The 12,727-nt window shown below is 39.6% G+C and overlaps 2 protein-coding genes across 4 annotated transcripts in view; one reads left to right on the top strand and one right to left on the bottom strand.

Moving 5' to 3' along the window:
- The window catches only part of RBM48 (RNA binding motif protein 48), a 9,709-nt gene extending 1,224 nt beyond the window's left edge, over positions 1-8,485 (top strand). For both annotated transcript variants that reach the window (XM_052802292.1, XM_052802282.1), the window contains exons 2-5: positions 1,021-1,211; positions 1,325-1,470; positions 2,328-2,860; positions 3,920-8,485. In XM_052802292.1, coding sequence (XP_052658252.1) covers positions 1,084-1,211; positions 1,325-1,470; positions 2,328-2,860; positions 3,920-4,006 — 894 coding nt within the window. In that variant the 5' untranslated portion in view covers positions 1,021-1,083 and the 3' untranslated portion in view covers positions 4,007-8,485. The remainder of the gene's footprint in view (positions 1-1,020; positions 1,212-1,324; positions 1,471-2,327; positions 2,861-3,919) is intronic.
- On the bottom strand, positions 3,134-12,727 carry CLXN (calaxin). Of its 2 annotated transcripts, XM_052802313.1 has the most exons (7): positions 12,636-12,726; positions 12,141-12,296; positions 10,529-10,633; positions 8,804-8,955; positions 6,503-6,607; positions 4,378-4,447; positions 3,134-3,212 (listed from the first exon to the last, which is right to left on the bottom strand). In XM_052802313.1, the coding sequence occupies exons 1-6, from the start codon at positions 12,694-12,696 to the stop codon at positions 4,397-4,399; spliced, it is 630 nt and encodes a 209-aa protein (XP_052658273.1). In that variant the 5' UTR covers positions 12,697-12,726; the 3' UTR covers positions 3,134-3,212; positions 4,378-4,396. The 2 variants fall into 2 exon arrangements, with proteins under 2 accessions (XP_052658273.1, XP_052658265.1); XM_052802305.1 differs by lacking the exon at positions 3,134-3,212 and having other exon boundaries at positions 4,241-4,447; positions 12,636-12,727.

Raw genomic sequence — 12,727 nt, 5'->3', positions numbered from 1 at the left:
GGAAGGCCGTGCATGGAGGGCCTTGCCTACTGCACAGCCGCAAAAATGCTGGATTTGCTTTTTGTGGGGGCAGTTAACATACAGCATGCTGTAATGGCACCTGCTGGGGCTGACTTGAGAAAGAGAGCAGGCAGGAGTAAGCTGCTATCACAGGAACAATTTATGCGACCTATTTGCAGAGGCTGTTTGTTACAATAGCAGCTTGAAAGCTGGTTTCCTGAGTGGTTCCCTCTTTGTCCTGCACTTGTTTTTTGAGAAATATGTGTAACCCATGCAGTCTAAATGTGTTTGTTGTTTTTTTTTTTAACAAAGTCGGAATGAATTTCCTTTGATCTTACGCATTAGCTACCTATTGCATGTAGTGAGCTGTCAGAACCTTCCTTAGAGTCTGTGTTACGTGACAGTTGTTACACAAAAAGAGTGGTTTGTTTGTTTTATAATCTGCTGGGGGAAGACCTTGTTTCTCTCAGCATCTTACTTGTATCTGTCTGTCTTAAAAACATACACTCTTTGATCACTCTAGTGAGGAGACAGCTTTGCACACACATCATCTGCCCCAAGGAATTGTGGTACCTTTTTTTTTCCTCCCTGTGTTTCACCTGTGTGACCTCTCTGCCTGTGAACAAGACAGGTTTTTTTGGTGGTTTTGTCTTTAGTTTGACAGTGCCTTATATTAACTGGTTACTAGTCAGTCTTGCGAGGAAATTGGCCAGAGACTTAAAAGATTTTACTCAGCAAATGGCAGTACTCTAACCTGGTGCAGAAGAGCCAGCTCTGATTTGTGTTCTGCTTTGAGTAAGAAGCTTGAGTTCAGTTCCTGCTTGGTGATGAAGATGTCCCAGATAATTGTGCACTTACCTCTCCTGCAAGAGTCCAAAGTCAAAATAGAGTACAGATGATTTTCAGCATCCTGAGAAGATTTGAGGAACAACAGCAAACAGACAAAATTCCTTACTTTTGCAGTAAAGCAAGAATATGAACATTTTAGTGTACTCTTTTTTTTTTTTTTTCCCCCCACAGGTTTATACTATCAACTTGGAATCTCGTTATTTACTAATACAAGGAGTTCCTGCGTTAGGCGTTATGAAGGAATTAGTTGAACAATTTGCATTATATGGTGCCATTGAAGAATATCATGCTCTAGATGAATATCCAGCAGAGCAATTTACTGAAGTTTATCTGATAAAATTCCAAAAACTGCAATGTGCAAGGTATTAGACAGGGCAATATCTGCCTCTTGCAGTCTTAATCTTTTAAACCTTCATTATTTACAATCTGTTAAGTAACATCCTCAGTTTTGCCAATACAATTTAATTCCCTTCAGGGTGGCCAAGAAAAAAATGGATGAACGAAGTTTCTTTGGTAGTTTGCTGCATGTGTGCTATGCTCCAGAATTTGAAACAGTCCAAGAAACTCGGGAGAAGCTGCAGGATAGAAGAAAGTATATAGCGAAAGCAACAAATCAAAGAGGTTTGTAATTAAATTTCCTACAGAATCTTAATATCTCACTTCAGTGGCGGGTGGGTTTTTGGTTAAAGAGCCCATTAAAGAAAATGCTTTATCTGGCTGTTTTAAAGATGCATTTTAAGTATGTTTGCAGCAGAACAGAGACATCTTCCAATATTTAGAGGGCTGTATCTTTTTCAAAGCAACTTTTCAGTTTTGGTTAGCACTAAAATAAAAAAATGCATAAGCTTTAATAATGAGGTACTTCCTTCTCTTCTTTTCAAAACGTTATCAGAAATTTCAAGCACTGGCAGGAAATTTTGGGTCATCTTTTCACCCTTGTTCCTGCTTATTCAGGCATGCCCAGAGGGACAGTTTTGTCAGGACGGTGACTATACCAGAACCTTCAACAACTGAAGGCTGGGCAAGCTAAGAAATAAGCAAATTGCTGAGCACAGGCTTCTCCTTTTTTGTGCTTATGTACTTTGATATCATTATTCATTGTATGAGGGTATTTTAAAGGAGTAAAACCACTGATTTTTAACATGAAAAAACACCTGTTTTTTCAATGTTGCAAGACAGCTTATCCTTGAAATCATAACTGGAAGTAAAAATTATTGATTTGCAACATCAGAAATATTTTCCTCGTGTTCTCAAAACTGCTGAAATACTTCTGCTCGGGCATTCCTCACAAATCTGCAGAGGGACTAGGCTGAAAAGCTTCAGTTGAGAGGTGCCACTTCGGAAAAAAGAATCACAGAAAAGTGGCTGGGAATGAACTATCACCGGTATTACTTCTGTAATCATATTAAATGTTTTTTTCTTACGTGTTAGAACTAAAAATGACATAATAGTGAAGCTACTTTTTTGTTGTTTTAAAGATTGCTTTCTGTTAAAGAAAGTAGAGGGACCTAAGAAGACAGTCTCAAAGAACTCTGAGCATGACTGTCCATGGAGTACGTCAGGATCATGTGCAGCCAGTAACTGGGATCCATCCTGCTTTACAAGTTCTCACGGGGTATCCCACAACACAGGCTATGCATTTGGGAATCATAGTCAGAGCCTGTTGACATTTCCCCAGTATGATAACAGTTGTGCTGAAACTTCTGGGTACTTTGGTCAAAACACATCCCTAACTCTAAGTGTACATCCGGGAGGACATACTCCACCAACTTCCTTAATGCAAAGAACGGTTCTGATTGATAATGGAGTTGATAGGTTTATGCCTCGTACAACTCACCTGCAAGAACGTAAGAGGAAGAGGGAAGAAGGTAACAAGTTTTCCCTCATTGGAACAAGTGTGGACAGTACTGAAGTTGTTATTGGTCCACAGCTACCAGAAGTACCTAAAGTGGATATGGATGATGATTCATTGAATACTTCAGCTACATTAATTCGAAATAAACTGAAAGAGGTATGGATTCTGAAAGTTCTGATATTTTCATTTTCAAACATAATATATTATGTGCTTGTTATCCATAAAAATAGAGACCCTAAGATAACTTAATTCATCATTTATTCAGTATTATCAGTTTATTTGCCACTTAAAGCTAGCATTCTTACTATTTTTTATTAAATATTTTTATTAACACAGAATATTGCAGGCCATTCTACTCCATACCTCTTACACCACACTTTAGAAAGTATAAATGTCAGTGCATGGTCCTAAATGATTTTTAGTAAATTACACTTGTTTTCCACGTGGGGCGGCACTGTAACTTTGCAGGTAGTCCTGCTGACTCCGGTGTGGTACTTGTATCTGTTTTCTGATTGAAAGGGAGTAAAAAATAATAAAGTCAGAGTTCAATGTAATTTTGCTCCAACACTTGTTATGGCATTAAAAGATGTACAGAACCACACATTCTATGCCGAAAAGCATGCCTTAAGCTTTATAACCTTTTATGGAAGATATTAATCAGCAGGTCAAACACTCCCGATACAACTTTCCATTTAAATTAAGATACGAAAAAGCTCCCTTGACTATGACTAATTAGACTGATTTGGAAGAGCTTATCTCCAGTCAAACTGATAAATAAGCATCTCTTATATTAAATGTGCTTTGACACATATTTTACAAATATATGTTTTTCCTTCCCCTTCTCTCTTCTTCCTGCAATACCTGAGTTTAAAAAGCATACTAAACCTTACTTTGAAAACACCTCTGGTAGGGAGAGGGGTGCTAAGATATGTAACACTCTATCACTGAGTATCTGAAATCAGTTTGTGTGGTTAAAATACAAAAATGATACTGCTAACACTTATTTTCTAAGTTTCACTGCTCTTGTGTTTAATGCTGCATTTGGTTATGGTTTTTTTTCCCTCCTTCTGCAGGAAAATTCAATACAAGTGTGATTATAGTAATACATCCCTCCCAATACTCAAATGTTGGAGACATGGCCTTACTCTAAAACTAGCATAAAAAAGGAGTGGTTACAGTTTACTAAGATTTTTTTTTTCCCCCTCCTCAATTTAGGTAGCAGATTCTGTTTCAAGAACATCTGTGCAAAAGCCAGAGAGTAGCTCAGCCAAACCACTTGTAAAGCAGAGAAGAAGAATATAGATACTGCTGGCAGCATCTTCCAACAGTCATTTTTTTAAAGGTTATAGTTTAAAATACTTATTTTTTTTTATGTTAAAAATAAAACTATTTTATACTGTATTTCCAAGCAATTCCCTGTTAAAAATTGTATCGATTTGTTTCCTGGAATGAACAAACCAGTATAATAATATTGTTGTAATCTTGTTCTGTGTATCTCGTACTACAACATATTTAATAACTCATTGAAGAACTGTATTTAGGTAGAGTAACAGAAGTAAATTCTATTTATTCAGTACCTTTTACAGTAAAGGAATACTGAAACTTAGTAATAGTTTCAAGTTGCTTCTACTTTTACTATACCATGAAGAACGGTGAAGGAAAAAACTTCTTACAACAGTATTCCACTTGGAGTTACAGTTTACGAGCTTCCTGGAAAGTCTTCTGTTCAAATGCCATACTGCTCTGTTTTTTAAAAAAAAAAAAAAAAAAAAAAAAAAAGTTCATTTTCAATTAACTAAAGGAGTTAAATTTAATTGGAAAAGGTGCTAAACTGAAATGCATAAGCAGTGACAGTCCTTACACTTAGGCTACCTCTTGCTTTTTAGCTTAGAAAAGGTAACTTCCATAGTGTTAATGATGTCATCACTGAGAGACCAGTGAGAACACTCAGAAGTTGTAAGTGAAGGGGAAATTCAAATTGTAACTGCTCAGCAGTGGTAATGTGTGACCAAGGAACGATCTGGTATGGAGGGTGAGAAGGCCTAGCTGCAAAATGAGTTAGACTGGCTGGAACCAGGAATTGCAGAGACTGAGATGACTTACTGTAAAGGAGTGAAATTTCCCTTGGTGATGAGAGAAATATCTGCAGCACTGTGTTGTAACAGTCCTGGATCGAGCACTCAGGGGCAACCTTTGGGCAGCAGAACTGGAGCTGGGGGGATGAACCCAACACTGGGCTAAGGTGCCCCACGCTGACGCTCACAGGATTGGTGCTGGTGCAAGCATATACAAGGAATCGGCTTGCGGTGCGTCTTTGCAGACTTCTTGTAGAACCGCTTATGGTGGTAGGATTCTATCCAGTAAGTTCATTACATTTTTAAAAAATATATTGAAGTACAAATGAGTGTTTAATTTGTGTCAAGGGGTACAATTAAAGTTCCCCAACATAACCCCACTGGGCGATCTAGTAATTTATAGGTTTTCTTCATGTTAAGCTCATAGCCAAAATTCATTTATTGCTTTTAGGACTTGAAACTACATGTAAATAGAGTTCTCTTTTAACAGTGAAACTAGAGACCTAGTAAAAAGGCAACAGTTGGGTAGGGTACAGAACAGAGCACACAGATACTGTAAGCAAGAAACAAGCTGAGTTTCCAACCTCTTGCCATGATTAGCCTGAATTGTGTATCTGGTTTATCACCAACACTGACAGAAAGCAAGTCATTTTTCTATGCTGATAAGTGAACACAATTCTTTTCAGAAACTTTTTAAAACCTTTCCACTGGTGTAAAAAACAGAGTACTTACCTGGGTTTTCCCAAACCCTTGAAAGTCTTTTGAGAGCCTGTCAGGAGAAGTCTGGCATTTTGGAAACAGCTGCTTTCCAGCTGATGTGATGTAATACAGCCTGCAGTCATGGCTACAAGACCCTTTCTTGTCCTCCAGCCTACCAGGTAGGTGAGCTGGCAGGAAGTGTAGGTTTCCAGCAAATGAAAACTTGCTGTGTTCTCAGCAGTCTTACACAGCTTTTCCGTTTCTAGGAATCGCTGCATATATTTCAGAATTTTGTTTTTTGATCTCTATGAAGGCACAACTTTCAGTATTTAAAAATGACATGCAGTTCAAATAGAATAGTGATTACTAGATCAGGAAAAAAAAATTATTCTTTATTATAGAGCAGAAATGCTCTCCACAGTTGAACTTAACACTGAGGAAATGAGCATGTTCTAAATTATCATCTTTAAAAAAAAAAAAAATTCTGAATTGAATTAGATGTATTGCTAATAAATAAAGCCCAGTTAGATGTAATTAAAAAACACCAGTGGCACACTCTGAAATGAAGAACACTCTCAAGGTATTTTTTTCAGAAAACTAGCAGCCTCTCCCAAAAGGGGCCGTAAGTGAGGTGATGTCAGTGTTGCCAGTGGCACTGAAGAAAGACAAATAAAAGTTGTATTCCTGGAGAGCTTTCGGATAAACAATTCAACAGAACGGTCTCATTTTCTTAGTCTGAGAGGGTGCTCATTGAGGATGATTCATTATATTGCTGACCCAGGACAGACAAACATTGAGTAACGGTGTGGTCTGGTTCTCTGGTACCAGCATTTAACTGTATAAGGAAACAACGGCGCTGTGAAAGGTAGATAGGAACTTGGCATATGCATATCTCACAACTGAAGCATTTATCAGTTGACTTCAGCAGGCCCCATGTAATGACAGTTAATACCATAATATGTACATCTCCTCACCAATAGTATAGCAAGTACTGCACATTTTTTTAAACTCAAGGTTGATATACCTTTATGTCTGGCAAACACGGTCCAAAGGCTTCTAACAGAAGATTTTCATCTCTGACTGCTTTTTCAAAGTCCATAAAAGAAAGCTTGCCATCATGATCATAGTCCTACAAAAGGAAGGGAACTCTTCAGCAAAGGATGATGACTTGTAGTAATTGTATTTTTGTTTAACAGGTGTTTTATTGACATGGATCCTATTTTTAGTTTGATTTTACGCAAAAATCCTTTTATTTGGGCCATCAGTCCCTGCTCAGACAAGATCTGTATCATTTGCCTCTACCTAAGGCATAAAAGGTGGAGCAAGCTCAACTATCTATCTCATATGGCTTTGCTAACAGAATTCCAGAAAAGGCAAAAGTAACATGGGAAGAGGCTGAGCTGAGAATTGCATGGACAAATCTCAAGCACAGTTGCACTGCGATAAATTAAAAGCAGGAGACTTCAAAGTAGGAGAAAATGTTAGAATATATTCTGTATATGTATTTACATCATGAGAGTACCTACATCCTATTCATGAGGCTGGAAATACTTCACCCTACTGGTTTCTATAGTAGGCATACTTCTGCCCTGTCTTTTTCACGTACAGCACTCGGAAGCATATGGTGGAGCATGCTGATGCCAGCCCACTTCTCTCATACTGCAGAATCTCAGCATAGCAGAGTATTTCTCTGGGGGTGGAAAAAGCATCCTTGTGTTTTTAGTATTTTCTGCAATTTGAAAACCTCCTGCTTCTACTGACATGGCAGCTTACAACGCCAACAAATGCTACGGTGAGCATATGAAGTACTTCTTTAAACCATATAAAATAAAGGCTTTAAGTGAAGATTGCTGGGTGGATGTGGCTAGTGTTCAAGGCACAGGGCCAAAGCAAAATTTTTGAAGAACAAACCATGGAACCATTGTAGCTGGTGGACATGCAGGGAACACAGGTTCTAATGGCCAGAAAAGCAGAAGAAAGGAGCTATGTAGACAGAGGTTCCTGAACAAGAAAACCTGCTACTGGATGCTTAAGAGAAACAGAAGTAGCTGGGTAGCCTCTGCCTTTTACATTCCTCAGCACAACGGAGAGCAGGGCACGAGCATGTTCATTACGAGTACTTTTAAGTATGAAAACGATATGGGACTGGACGTATGCTTGGCCACAATGCCATGGTACCTACAGGCAATTGCTCAAAGAGTAATTTTTTCTTCTTTGAGTGATGGACTCCACAAATGCATTTTTGGATATCTAACAGTTGTTTAGTTATTTGAGATGGGCAGCAATATCCTACTCAGACAACTGCTCAGCAGCCAAATGAGATCTGGACATTCTTCAAACATGTACCAGAGCTTTATTAAGTTCTTGTGGAAAAGCTGAAACAGGATTATGTACATGATTAGTTTATAATATGTTCTTATATATATGAAGATTCGTTATGTCTAGAGCATAGTGCTTGTGCTTGGACTAGCATAGCCCACTTATCAACTGGCCAGAACATGAAGGTGTTCATTTTGGATGCAACCTGCAGGAAAGCTGTGCAGGTAGGTGCTCTGAAGATGAACAAATTACTAAGTCATAGCTTGCTTTCTGTGTGAGGCTAGATTCAGCATTGTCAAGAACTAAGGGTAAGATGGGCTTTTCAGCTGAAGGTGTGCAAAAGAGGTGGGTTTGAAAAGTAGAAAAGTTGGGGTTAAATAAAAGGAGTTGAGATTCAAGACCTGGTTTTAAGTGAGATTTTTTTGACCACCACCAGAGGAGGGGAGCTTGTATTTCTTGATTTGATTAAAATGTTGAAACACAGTCCCTGGCTGATCTGGATACCCTAGATTAATCACAGTAAGACAAGTTTTACCTTAATAACCTTGAGGTTACTATTCTAATAGAATATATAAACTGGATAAAGACATTTCATGATCAACTGATAAAACACAAATGTACTTAATAATAAAGCTACTGCAGATGCCCAGCACTGGAATAAACGCAGCTTACGCTTTTGAATTTTCCACTTCTGACTGGGCTTTTGTTTTGACTGGGCATGCACATGTGTGTATGCACACATACACATGCTAGTTTATACATAAAGTTTATAACTTATAATAAACTAACAGTTTCATGTGAGGATACTGGACTGGGACTCATTAGATCTGGATTATATTTCTGGCTTTATTAGGAGACTTGTTTATCTCATGCATGTAATTAACTCCGTGGCTCAGAATCCCACTGTAAATCAGACACAGTACTTTGTTACCTCATAGGAATGTTCTAAGGTTCAGTTAATGAATGTTTGAAAGACACTGAAGTATCACAATGAGTAAGTACTTGCCATTTTCTTCAGTGCTATGTCTACCAAGTCCTTAATTCCCTCATCAGGATCTTCTTCTGATGGTTGTTTGAGAAGGCTGTTTTTCAGCATTTGGAACATTTCCTCTCTCGAAATGTATCCATCACCATTCAGGTCGTAAACCTCAAAACAGTCTTTTTGAAAGATAAATCAATTTAAAGTTCACACAAACTATATCACACACCATTAAAGCTGTCTGTTACCTATAGACAGAAAATGTGAATTGTATGTTGTACATCATATCAATTGAGCCACATTTATAATCCATATTTATACATGAAATATATGTATCATATTTTGATACACATACTAGTCAATTATTGCCTATTTACCCTTCATAGTTAAAATCTATTTCTGCTCAAATAAACAATCTTCAGTTCACAGAAACCATACTAACTCACAGATCTTAATTTCTCTAGAATTGTCCTTAGAATATAAACAAGGTTCTGGTTTAGAAGCCCAATTTCCCATGGTGGGGACCAGCTGTCTATGTGAGAAAGACTTTGCACCTACAAAACACATCCTTGTTATTTTGGAAGCTGGGTTCAAAAAGTAAAGGAGAAGGAAGAATGAGCTGTACTAGCGTGGAAAAGACAACTGAAGTATCCCTTAATGCAAAGAGAATATCCCTGTAACAGAGTATGTTACAAGTATAAGTATCATCTGCCTAATTCCTCTTACAATTGCTTCTACCTTCCCGGAATCAGAAATCTATGACCATAATAAACTTTACTATCCTTCACAAAACCTATTTAAACAAACGAACAAAACTCTTCAGTTTTGGAACACAAGAGGTGGGTTTTTTTCTTGACAAAGACTGTGTCTACAGTGAAAAACTGTACTGGCATACACTTAGGACAGACAACACTGTGTATCACTATGCACTAGTATATTCTATAGTGCTTACAGCAGGGCTGCGTATTTTACTGCTTGTAGTTGTACTGACATACTGAATTACATCCTGGGCACACATCCTAGTGCTGTGACACCCCAGGCCACTTTCCAGATGGATTTATATAGTGCATTAGGGATGGCTGATGCTGCAACCTAGAAACTATGGAAACAACATGCTGTCATTCTCCTTTTTCTATTACACTTTTTTTCTCCACATGCCCTATTTTATTTTTCTTCTGCTTCTTAAAATTCTAGAGTTTTTGCTATTTTTTCTCCCCTATCTTTCTTCATCATTACTGTGAAGGTTGCCATGACCATCTTACAAACAGACTCAGTTTTTCAATCTATGCTTCCAAGCTGAAGAACTGCTGCAATTGATGCAACGGCTGCTGTGCCCCCCATTGTGCGAGTAAATGAATGTTGGCACAGGTCTTGGTTGGCTTGAGACTGTGTTATTTAGCCGAAATCACCCTTCAGCTACATCTGCTTCTTTCTAATTTTGTGTGTGAATACAAAAACATACATTCTGTCAAAATTGTATACTGCAGAACAAGCTTCGGTTCAAATGCTAGTTCTTGTAAGCAATAAAATAAGGTGGCAGCTATGATAACGGCAGTTTACACAGAAAAACCTCTGTCTCAGAGAAGCCATTTCAGAGCTCAGTTTCATTGCACTGAACTATACAGAAGAAAACTCTTCAATTGCCAAATACTTTATAAAAGTAACTACTAAATTATAACAAAAACAACATGTAATTTAATAGTCATGAATTAAATGATTACTACTAAATACTAGCATACAGATAAATCTTACATTTAATCCTTTCTTCCAATGTCCCCCGAAGAAATACTGATAAGCCTTCCACCCATTCCACCACACTGATGCAGCTATCGTTGTCTCTATCAAAAGTGCGGAACACTGGGAAGTGTATTAGATACATTTTAAATTTAATTAAGAGGGAAAAACAAAGGAATATTTTCTTAAATTCAATGAAAATGTAAACCCGTATTTTTTTCTGAAGATGTTTCTCTGCTTTCACCAAGGTATGATTACCCTTCTTGAATCTTTCTAAGATGTAACAACGAAGGGGATTTCAGCCCTAAGTTTACTGATCTTCCACTCCAGAATCCTGCTGGGATAAGACGTTTTGTTCAATCTGTTGCTTTCCTGACTTAAGCAACTACAGGAAGTATGCTTCCATGCAGATGTAAACCAACAGCCCTTACACTAAGGCATATTTGCATACAGAAGAAGATTTTAATTACTAGGATTTGTCTCAGAAAATCTTGGAGAAAGTAATCCTAGAAACAATACATAAATATTTCAAATATACAAAGAAAAAAACCTTTCTCCTGTCTTTCAGGTACCAAAATCTTTTTTCTTCTCCCTTCCCTGAAATAAACTTTCAATCTTGCAGCTTCACTATTCATACAGCCTGTAATACAGTACTTCAAATCCAAGATACACTTCAAAGCATTAAATAACATCTTTACTAATTCATATTTTAGAATGTTAATTAGTAAGTTGGCTACAGGAACACCTCTACATGCAGAGCCAAACATTTTGGAATTGGAAAACAACAGGTTTGCTTTTGCAAAGTGAAATCAGCCCCCTTGTATGTAAGCATTAAATAATTTTTAAGATTGTGTCCGTGTAAGGTATCTTCCAAGACACACTTGACGTGTTGCATAAAACGGCAACAAGTTTTTATCTTATGGCATTGAAATACCCCTCCTGCTAGAGAACAGGAGAAAGTTGAACCAAGGGGTGGCTCTTGGCAGCCTGAGACTGAAAGAACGGCAGACTTACGCCCCCTCCACATCCACCTCGACACCTGTACATCAGAGATCATTCATGTGACTGTCACAGCAACTGCAAATGTGGCCCTCGTTATGAATCCGTGAAATCACTGTATTTTCAAGGGGTTATTTGGCCCATTACTCTCATCTCCCTGTATTGTCTGCCTAGTCCCTTCAGTGCTGTTCACACCGCCTCTGTTCCAGAAGTTACCCATTCAAACAGAATGCCTTTCTGGGACCTTCAAGCCAGAGACAAAGCTGTCCACCAGCAGCAGGGACTGCAGCTCCTGGTGGAACCACCGGAGAAAAGAGAAAAGTGACGCCATGCTGCCCTCTTCTGTCACGACACTACAGTGACTGGGATAGACACAGCCACAGGACAGCAGTACAACTGCCTCTCTGGCGGGTCTCCCTCATACAAGAGCATAAGCTGTCATAAACTAGAGGGAAAACGATTCCGCGTAAAGGAAAAAAAAACCCCATACCCCGTACTCAGCAGGTCCTGAGCGTAACCCTCCCTTTGCTGTCCTTACCGGGATGAGATGGCCCTATTTTGCCTAGGCATGCTCATCAGGTCAACAACGTAAAACTAAAACCTTAAATCTTTTTAGACCTATCAGTCTCACCTCTGTCCATGATCATGTCATCCGTCATGCCAAACGCGCTGTGCAGGGTGTCTCTGAACATGTTACGGTCAAAGCCAGCTGCAGCAAAGCGGCTGCTGGACTCGGCCACCAGCGTGTCGAAGAGCTTGATCAGACATTCCACTTCGCGTTTATTAACTGCCCAGTCGAAACGCAAGGGAACATGTAACAGGCTGGTAAAAATACAGGGCAGGCACAGGGAAGCTACAGGGCCCGGACCCCTCGGGCGTTCCCCATTAAATCCGCGTCCCACACCCCTCCGCCCCGTACCCGCTGGCGCTAAGGGGGCGGCGGGAAGTGCCCGCCTCGGGGGGTGGCTGGTGAGCAGGGCCACACAGTGAGCACAGGGATAACGGGCGGCGGCCGGCAGCAGCGAACGCCCCTCAGGCGAAGGCGGCGGCCGCACGGCGCCCCTAGGCCCCGCCGGCGGCCGGGCCCGGCGCGGGGTCCGTGTGTCGGGCCGGGGGAGAGACTCACAGTGCTTGGCGGATCGGCCCAGCGAGTCCGCCAGCTGCTGCCGCTGCCTCTTCCTGCTCATGGCGGCGGCATCGCCGCTCCCCTGGCAACGC

The sequence above is a fragment of the Harpia harpyja genome, chromosome 1 (genome assembly GCF_026419915.1).
Source record: "Harpia harpyja isolate bHarHar1 chromosome 1, bHarHar1 primary haplotype, whole genome shotgun sequence".
Lineage (NCBI taxonomy): Eukaryota > Metazoa > Chordata > Aves > Accipitriformes > Accipitridae > Harpia > Harpia harpyja.
This window is presented reverse-complemented; position numbering and strand designations above follow the sequence as displayed.